We start from the raw sequence: 10,089 nt of genomic DNA, 5'->3' as shown, positions 1-10,089 counted from the left end.
GTGGAATATTTCTGGATGGATATACAAGAAATTTGTTAGTGTTGCTTCCTGGGAAGGGAACTGGGGGCTGGGGTGCAGAAGTGGGAGGGAGTGTTACTTTTCACTGGCCACCCTTTTGTGCTATTTGATGTATTTACCATGTGCATGTGTGCATTACTTATCTAAAAAAACAAAACTGTTCGGCTTAGCCTATGTGGGTTGTACTGTACTTAACTCCTCAGGGCCTAGCACTTATTCTTCCTTTCTTTTATTCCATTCTCATCTACAGTCTATAATCGGAGATTTATATTATGTTGTTTGCATTTTCTAGGAAGTTTTATTCAGTGTATGGGTCTGGTCAAAGAGCTTTTGATCTATTCAATCCAAACTTCAAGTCTGCCTGTCAACGGTAAGCCATTTTATAAGTCCTAGGCTATTCATACTATTTTTTAAGGATTTCGTTATCCATTTGATACTGTGTAACAGCGTCTTAACAATGCTTACAAACAGACCTAAAATGTGACTGCTTGGAATTACAGGTTTGTGGAGAAGTACACTGAGCTACAGAAACTTGGAGAAACAGATGAAGAGAAGTTATTTGTGGAAACAGGGAAGGCTTTATTGGCAGAAGGTGTCATTTTAAGACGAGTAGGCGAAGCAAGGACTGTGAGTATTTTTTTTTTTTTTTGCGAGACGGAGTCTCGGTGTCGCCCAGGTTGGAGTGCAGTGGCGCGATCTCGGCTCACTGCAGGCTCCGCCCCCCGGGGTTCACACCATTCTCCTGCCTCAGCCTCCCGCGTAGCTGGGACTACAGGCGCCCGCCACCTTGCCCGGCTAATTTTTTGTATTTTTAGTAGAGATGGGGTTTCACTGTGTTAGCCAGGATGGTCTCGATCTCCTGACCTCGTGATCCGCCCGCCTCGGCCTCCCTATGTGCTGGGATTACAGGCATGAGCCACCGCGCCCAGCCGACTGTGAGTATTTCATTGTTAAAATTGTTACTGGGTTTATAGTTGTCCCTCAGTATGCACAGGGGATTGGTTCTAGGGCCCCTGCAGATACCAAAATTAACGGATGCTCAAATTCCTTTTATAAAGTGCTGTAGTTTTTGCATATAACCTACACATATCCTCCCATATACTTTAATCATCTCTAAATCACTTATAATACATAACACAATGTAAATGCTATATAAGTAGTTATACTCTATTTTTAAAAAGTTATATTTTTTGTTTTATTTATTTATTGTTAAAATATTTTTGATCCGTGGTTTGTTGAATCTGCATATGTGGAACCTGTAGATGCAGAGGGTTGACCAGAGTTGCCAATCTGATGGAAGTTAAAGAGAGACTTGGTTTTCTTTCCCTAACCATGGCTTATGTTCTTAAACTCCAGGTCAAATACTGTTACACTGAATATACTAGAATTTTGTGGTAATGACTGCTACTTGAAACAAGCGAGTCATCATTAGGGCTTTTGAAATTGTGGTTCTATAGACTTCTTAAAATCATGTTTACTGTTCGTTATAGTAGGATTGGATCTGAGATATATTAGTGCTAAATTTTTCACTCAGTGACAGAATGTGCCTAGTTATATATCTTTAGCCAATTAATTGAGTGAAAATGATAACATCCATGTGATACTTACATCTGGTCTTTTAAGCAACACGAAGGTAGTCACGTTTCCCGGAAATCCGAACACTTGAGTGTCAGACCACAGACTGCGTTGGAAGAAAACGAGACTCAGAAAGAAGTTCCACAGGACCAGCATTTGGAGGCACGTGCAGACCAGTTGAAAAGTCTCTCACCTCCCTGAAGGACCTGTATACTGTGTATGCCGGCATTCACACTCTACTCACTGGCTGAATGTTGAGCTATTTTTAAACAGTTGAACTGTGTAAATGTTTCTTGATCTGTAAGGTATTATGTTTGCCTTCTCTTAGTTATTTCTAGGTTGTCATAAAGCTCAGTATCCTGGTTTGACAGAAGCAGTTATGTGAACTTTTATGTTAGGACATTACTAAATAAAGAATTCCCTAGCTGCTTATAAAGTAAATTTACTTTGAATTGTAAATAACATGGAGAAACCTTTGTAAAGATTGTTCAAATGGGACTCAATCTGACTAGGCTTGCTTTGATGTTTGTTAGTGTGTAGGCTGGCTACATCTGATTCCCGGGTACATATTTCTTCTGATCCATCAGACTTCCACACATACACATGGCGTGGAACCTTGGCTAGCTGGTTTTGTCTGCAGAGAATCTTTGTACTTCTTGCTATAGAACGATTATCTCTCCACTTGAGAGGCCAAGCTGACTTGCGCTTTGTGGCAAGAGTGAGGACCTGTCATTGCTGATGCACAAAGGCCAAAACTGTAACTTTAATGTCATGGATTGAGTGTGCTGGAGACAGTTAACATAGGCCTGCACAGACTAGGCTGTTCAGTAAATACCTGTTGAATGAACGAGTGAACGAATGGTTATATCCAGCTAAAGACTGGATTCATATGGTGTAGATAACAGGATTGCCAAGAAAGGAGGCAATTAATTTAGGTGATGCTCTCCACCAGCATCCACCTGCCTCCCTGGGGCCAAAGTGTGCCTACAAGTCCTTATCAACTGCCCTGCCTTCCTCATTTCCCCAGGTTTTACTAAATACATGAAATATCCCTCTGAGATTGCAGCCTTTGTATATGTGGTCAAGCCAGTGGTTTTCAGCTGTTAGTAGTAAGCTGCTTCAGAAATTTCCTGTTTTGAAACTCATGTAGATTTTCTGCCCAGTGGTTCTTTGTGTATGGTCTCATCTCTCCTGGTACACTGTGAGGCAGGTCCACTCTCACAGTCTGTACGTGGTACACATCCATGCACGTGGGTGCTTGGTTCATGCAGGTGAATGAATACATGAGGCAAAAGCAGCTCCCAGCTGTGCTGCTTCCCCCTCGACCTTTATCACTGTTTCACAATTGCTTGCATTTGGAGAATGCTTTACTTTTCGGTAGGGAAGTTTATTTCATCCATTCAAAGACATTACACAACCATTGAGACCAAACATCGGGCCAGACCTTGGGAAGAGGACTTAAAAAGCAGGTGAAAGACACAGCCTGCTCTCAGAGGAACAATTGAGGGGTCACTCATCTCTTTAAACGTTAGGTTTCTGGGTTTTTAAGGGCAGGGGTTTTTTTGCCGCAATGATGAAGACTTAAAAAAATGTTTTTTTCCTTCATGTCTGGATTGATGTCCCATTTTTGTTTGTTTTCCTCCTCTGTAGATTTAAAAATTTTTTTTTTTTTTTTTTTTTGCGATGAAGTATCACTCTGTTTCCCAGGCTGGAGTACAATGGAGCCATCTTGGCCCACTGCAACCTCTGCCTCCCAGGTTCGAGCAGTTCTCCTGCCTCAGCCCCCTGAGTAGCTGGGATTACAGGTGTATGCCATGACGCCCGGCTAATTTTTGTACTTTTAGTAGAGACGGGGTTTTACCATGTTGCCCAGGCTGATCTCAAACTGCTGGCCTCAAGTGATCCACCCGCCTCAACCTCCCAAAATGCTGGGATTACAGGTGTAAGCCACCATGCCTGGCCTTAATTTTTTTTTTTTTTAATTTTATTTTAGGAGATGGGGGTCTCACTGTGTCACCCAGGCTGGGTGCAGTGGTGCATACCCTGCTGCAGTCTTAACTCCTGGGCTGAAGCCATCCTGGCTCACCTCCCAAATAGCTAGGACTACAGGCGTGTGCCACCACGCCTGGCTCTTTAACTTTTTTTTTTTTTTTTTGTAGAGATGGAGTCTTGCTATGTTGCCCAGGCTGGCCTGGTCTCAAACTCCTGGCCTCAAGTGATCCTCCTGCCTCAGCTGCCCAAAGTGCTGGGATTACAGGCCTGAGCCACTGTACTGGGGCCGAGGACTTTTAAAGAAGTTATTTGTTGCATAATTCTTAAAAAAAATTATACATGCACATGGTTCAAAACTTAACAGTAAAAAGCTAGTCTCCCACCCCTGTTCCCCAGCCACCCTTTTTCCCTTCCCTGAGGCCACCACTCTCACCATTTCCTTGTGTGCTCTTCCGGAAATATTTCGGGCATGGACCGTTCTGTACCTTGCTTTTCTAGTTAATACATCTCAGAGATCCATGTGGTTTAATCAGTGCCCGATTGAAGAAAATGTTCTTTGTTTTACTGTGTTGCAAATGGGCTGCTAGAGTTAATGGGATGCCGGGTCAGGGAGTAGATCATTTTGAGTTTTGATATCTTCATCCATAGAAATTGTGCTTAACTATACTCTCATAGCAATGTATGAAAATGCGTTCCCCTACACATTCTGATCTCATTAAACCAGACTGGGACTGGGACTCTGGACCAGAAGGGAAAGACCATCCCTGTATAGCAAATTTCTGGATGGGGAAAAAGCTGCTGTCACTCATTGACTTCTTTAGGTTGAGTCTTAGTGATCAAAGCATAGTGAAAGATGTGAAGCTTACTTTGGAAACTCAGAGCTATTTCCACAGTTTGGGCAAAAGCTGTCATCAGATCCCCATCACGTTTTGGAGAGAATGGAAGCATGACCGCATTCTTGGCTTTAAAGAACTTAAAATCAGGCCGGGCTCCATGGCTCACGCCTGTAATCCCAGCACTTTGGGAGGCCAAGGTGGGCGGATCACCTGAGGTCAGGAGTTCGAGACCAGCCTGGCCAACATAGTGAAACCCCCGTCTTTACTAAAAATACAAAACAATTAGCTGGGCGTGGGGGGTGTGCCTGTAATACCAGCTACCCGGGAGGCTGAGGCAGGAGAATCGCTGGAACCCAGGAGGCAGAGGCTGCAGTTGAGCCGAGATCGTGCCACTGCACTCCAGCTTGGGTGAAGAGCAAGACCCTGTCTCAAAAAAAAAAAAAAAAAAGCTTAAAATCGAGTTGGGACTACAAGAGTGACCTGTGAAACAGCAAGATGAACAGGAATCCTTTTAAACTCTGATATAAAAGCACAGTAGAGGTTCAGGGGCAAGGAGTCAGTTCTGGATTTGTCTAGGAATACTGCGTGAGAGCCTGGAAAGGCAGTGGGATGGACATGTACATGCAGTTTCTTTGGCCAGGAACACCCTCCCTTCTGCCACGGTCTGTAGGAATTGAACCTTCCGTGCCCTTTTCAAATGCTGTCTGTGCTCAGAAACTACATCATATCAAGTCCCTTACTGAGCCCCCTACAGATTGTGTTCATAAGGTGCTTCACTGCTGTTGGTCTACCTGGCCTACTGTTTGTACTCCTGCCTCATTTACTGTGGCCTTCATAAGAGTATAGGGTGGGCGTGGTGGCTCATGTCATCCCAGCACTTTGGGAAGCCAAGATGGGTAGATCACCTGAAGTCAGGAGTTTGAGACCAGCCTGGGCAACATGATGAAACCCCATCTCTACTAAAAATACAAAAGTTAGCCGGGTGTGGTGACAGCCTCCTGTAATCCCAAATACTCGGCAGGCTGAGGCAGGAGAATCGCTTGAACGCAGGAGGTGGAGGTTACAGTGAGCTGAGATCATGCTACAGCACCCCAGCCTGGGCCACAGAGGAGATGCCGTCTCAAAAAAAAAAAAAAAAAAAAAAAAAAGCATAAAGGAGAGCAGAAATTCTTATTCTTTTAACCCATTGAAACATTAAACAGCCTTTCAGGAGCAGACCCTCCTACGGGTTTGCTGAATCCAAGGCGAGGAAGGCATATATCCAGGTTACAGTGAAGTTTGCACCAGACAAGTAATAGAGATTTGGGTTCTAGATCTGGATACTCCAGGCAGTTTTTACTGTCTCACCCTCTGCCTGTCACAGTATTTCAGCCTGTAAAATGTGGACAATGTTTGCCTTTTCTAGTCACCTCAGTGACTAGAAAACAGCAGCATCACTAACACCCAGTTGGTGACGTGGAACTGGTGCTGTCCGGGGAGAGAGCTTCAATTCTCAACCTACTAAGTTGAAGGTGATGGTGCTATGTGTAAGTGGCAGACAGAGATAAGGGATAGGTGTCTACAGGGGCAAGATTTGGAGCCAGGAGAAGAAATGAGCGCTCCAAGGGTAGTGGAGAGAGACCCAGGATGTTGGGGGCTGGCAGGTAAATGCTTTAAGTGATAGAATAGTAGGAATGAGAAAGCCAGCAAAAGAAATTCACGTCCCACGTCTTCCATCATCTGTATGTCCAGACTTGTTTAAGTGGTCCCGGATTCACCACATTTTATAGAGCTCTGCCTCTGCCTTTATTGGGTAGGCCTGATTTTTGATGATGTCCTTAAAAGGCTAGCCTGATTCTTCTTGTAGTTTTGTAGAACACTTTGTATCGAGAGTTCTCTGATAATGAAAGTGGTATTACAGAATAATCTGCCCCCGAAGGATTCCTGATTTTGTTAAAGTGATACCTTTCTCTGTAAATAAATGATGGCGTGCCACTTAAAAACCTTCAGCAGATTTCTTTTTTTAAACAAAGTCACTCAAGTGGGACAGTAAGATTTTCTCTGAGGCTGGCACTGGTGCCTGCCTCTGCTCCGGGGAATCCAGACGTGGCACCCCGGAGTTGGGCCTCATCCATCCTCAGCTTTCATCTGCGACCAAGCCTGACTCAGAATGGGCTGGCAGTTTTCCTGAGTACATGGGAGTTAGGGCAGAGAACACGATGTGGTGCTGGTAGTCAACGCAAGCCGGCACGGCCTCAGCCAGAAGACGAGCTGGGAGCAAGCAAAGGCGAGTGGAGGAGGGGATGGGGAAGGCTGAGGCTGTTTTCTTCCTGGTCTCTATGTTCCTGAGCTCAATTCCAGAACAGCTGAAAGGTGGGAGCCTGACTTGGGCTAAGTTAGTCATGCGTTCTGAGCATTTGACCGTGCTGGGTGAGATGAGGGATGGCTGAGCAGGTTCAGTGAGCAACTTGGTCGAGGTCACCTTGGCTGGCCGAGGAAGGGCACCTGCCCTCCTGTGGAAAAGACGAGAAATGGCTTTCCTGTCACTCCTAGGGTAGCACTCAATGTGGCAGGCGGGTCTTTGATTGGATGAGCCCAGCACTGAAGCAGTTTCTGTGGTGATGCTGAACCAGACAAGTGGTTATTGCTGCAGCATGAAAAAGAAAAGGTTGCTAGGGGAAGGCAGAGAAGGCAGGAAGTTAAGTGTTATGTTCCCTACAAAATGTTGCCACTGCCAGCCATCACCACCACCTTCCATCCATGCAGATTACAGACAGGGTTTTTGGGGACTACTAGGTGACAACGAAAATACATTTCAAGTATCATTTTACCCTCAATGAATGCTTTTCCTGGACTGCAACTGAAATAAATGTCAGTCACCGGACCTTCTAGCTGCTCAGTTCTTTAATTAAAAGATAGTTCTAAGCAGGATCCAGTCGTGGTCTATTTATTATTTATCAAGCATTTTCCTTCCAGCAGTTGGTGAAAGGTCACTGGCTTCAGCTGGGCTCTGTTTTTGGTGAGCAGCTTAGATGAAAAAGGTATACAATCAATCGATCCTGTTTGCTCATGGGCAGGACACCGTTTAATAGTCATTGTGGCATTTAGGATCGCAGGCCTCTGAAACATGCAGAAAAGTGCATGTGCATCCCTTGCTGCTGAACATTTCTCCAAAAGTAAACATCAGGTTGTGATTATGGTTAATAATGAGATATTGATTGTTTGAAAATGTCACCGCCAGGGACCTGTCGGTTTCAGCACCACTAGATGGCGCTGCACTCTCACGCTGTTCAACTACAGTCATTTCATTTCCTTGCCTCGGGGTACCTTGCCTTTCAAGGTTGACGAGTGTCCTTGTAAAATAATGTTCTGGCTGAAATTTAGGAAGCTGAGGTCCTGGGGTGCTACTGGGATGGGGTAGAGATGGGAGGGGACAGGCCACGGGACAAATGACAAAGGCCTGCCGGGGAAGCGGCACTGTTTGCACCATAATAGGAGCTGGAGAGGAAGGAGCTTACCGCGCTGAGCCCCTGGAGACTCTGCCCAGAGCAGTGTTTCCTAACCTTCTCCAGTCAATGACACATCTGCGAGTTTACTGTGGAGGACAGCGGGAGACAGAACAGTGCAGGCAGGGAGGCGGAGCAGCGGAAAAAACCCAGGCCTTGGAGAACAGACCTGGGTTTGAAACCCTGATCTGTTGCTTTGTCTGATGACATTAGGGGAGTTAGTGAACCGTCTGAACCTCAATTTCCTTACCTGTAAAACAAGGGTAATAACGTCTACCTCACTGAGTTGCTGTGAGGACTGAATGAGAACGTGAACAAAGTTCTTGGCGAGTACTCCGTCTTTGCTGTCAATGCCTAGAAGGCTTTCAGCCACTGTCCATTCCCACTGGGTGGGGAGGAATGAACAGGCGCTAGATTAACACCGAGAAGAAACGAGAAGCGGTGTTGTGTCCCCTTTCACCAGCCACTCGTCTTAACACAGCTTTCTCTATCCCCCACCCCCAGTAGTTACTCTGTCCTTTATCTCCTTCCAAACTTCTAGCACCAAGTCAATGAATCAAATTCAACAACAACAACAAAGGAGGAGACTAGAGAACATCTTGGGAACTATCCACTTTTGGAACTTATCCCATGCTGGTAGGTTTCACTGGAAAATGTGCATTTATTTAGTAACTTCTTGGATTGTGTATGCATGTGGGCAAGCGTGTGTGTAGAAACCAACATTTTAAATGACACTCAGTGACACTCATTCCGTTTCTTCTTTCCTGCTTCCTTTTTTAAAAAATAGGGACAAAGTCTTGCTCTGTCACTCAGGCTGGGGTGCAGTGGTGCAATCATAGCTCACTTCAGCCTCAACCTCCTGGGCTCCAGCGGTCCTCCTACCTCAGCCTCCCAAGTAGCTAGGGCTACAGGTGCATGCCACTATGTCAAGCTAATTTTTTACTTTTATTTTTTTTGTAGAGATAGGGTCTCTATCCTATGTGGCTCAGACTGGTCTCAAATTCCTGGCCTCAAGCGACTCTCCCGCCTTGGCCTCCCAAAGTGCTGGGATTACAGGCATGAGCCACCATGCCCGGCCCTTTTCTGCCTCCTTGCTGCCCCCCTGCACTCCCCCCTACCGCCTTCCTTTCAGCGCACTTTTCTGCTTTCTTTCTCCACCCTGTTTGCCCCAGATTATGGAGGAAAGCCGGAGGGTCACTACCTAGAGGCCCAGCCAGGGAAAATAGGTCCAACATCAGAGCCGTTGTTTTGGGGACCTGGGGCTAGCCAGCAATTAGGGAGGAGTTTCTGAAACCCTTTCTGGAGCTTCTCCCTATGAAGGGCATGGGGAGGCAGTGGGTACCAGGGCAGAAATGGTGGGCAGGGTGAGGGTGAGGCCTAGAGGACCAGAAAGATCTATCCATGACCTTCCTACCCTCCCACTCTATTTTACCCTGGTGGTCTGCCGGTGTATGGTGGGCCCCTCTGCCTTGGATTACCTGGGATGTGAGGCCAGAGGAGCACAGAGCTAAGGGTGCCACCCAGGTGGGTTACAGGGGAAGGGCTCTGACCTCTTTCCTCTCTAAGTCTCAGTCAAAAGGACTGGATTCAAATCCTGATGCTGGCACTCCTTCGTGGCTATGGCTTTGGAGAAATCACTAGACTATTTTGAGCCACATCCAGCCCCAGGAGAGAATCTGGAACCTAATAGATTTTTGGAAGTGTATTTGTCAAGTGAACAAATGAATGATTTCCCTATTTTTGACACGGGGAAAATAATATTAGCACCAAGTATGTTTTGGGGTGCAAAACCCAAACAAGATGCTGGCTGTGCAGAACTTTGTAAACTCTCAAGCCTTCTACTGTTACACAAAATAAAGACGCAGGAAAGAACATGGCTGTGGGGCTGGTGGTGACGCTACTGGCCTTCAACCCAGAAGCAGTGTAGATTCCAAGGTGAGGGCCTCCAGAGAGGGAGTGTGGCAGGATGAGGGACAACTAGTGGAAAAGGTCAGCTTTCTAGTCTCTGCCTCCTAGAAAATTCTGCAGGAAATGCAGTATTGTTCTTCAAAGCCTCTCCTTTCCCAGGTGCTCAGTGGAAACCCTAGGTGTGCTCAGGGTTATCTCTGGAATATTCAGTGCATATGAAGAGGTCCTGAGCTTTATCATCAGCCCCTGCTGGCTCCCGCCCAGTGTTGCAGAAT

At 46.0% G+C, this 10,089-nt stretch overlaps 1 protein-coding gene across 1 annotated transcript; it reads left to right on the top strand.

Moving 5' to 3' along the window:
* The first annotated feature begins 221 nt into the window (after positions 1 to 221).
* LOC115838312 (28S ribosomal protein S23, mitochondrial-like) lies at positions 222 to 1,814 on the top strand. The gene is made up of 3 exons (XM_030827624.1): positions 222 to 388; positions 519 to 645; positions 1,642 to 1,814. The coding sequence occupies exons 1-3, from the start codon at positions 291 to 293 to the stop codon at positions 1,792 to 1,794; spliced, it is 378 nt and encodes a 125-aa protein (XP_030683484.1). The 5' UTR covers positions 222 to 290; the 3' UTR covers positions 1,795 to 1,814.
* Positions 1,815 to 10,089: the final 8,275 nt, after the last annotated feature.

This window comes from Nomascus leucogenys, chromosome 14 (assembly GCF_006542625.1).
Source record: "Nomascus leucogenys isolate Asia chromosome 14, Asia_NLE_v1, whole genome shotgun sequence".
Lineage (NCBI taxonomy): Eukaryota > Metazoa > Chordata > Mammalia > Primates > Hylobatidae > Nomascus > Nomascus leucogenys.
The sequence above is the reverse complement of the archived record's forward strand: the minus strand, read 5'-3'. Positions and strand labels throughout refer to the sequence as shown.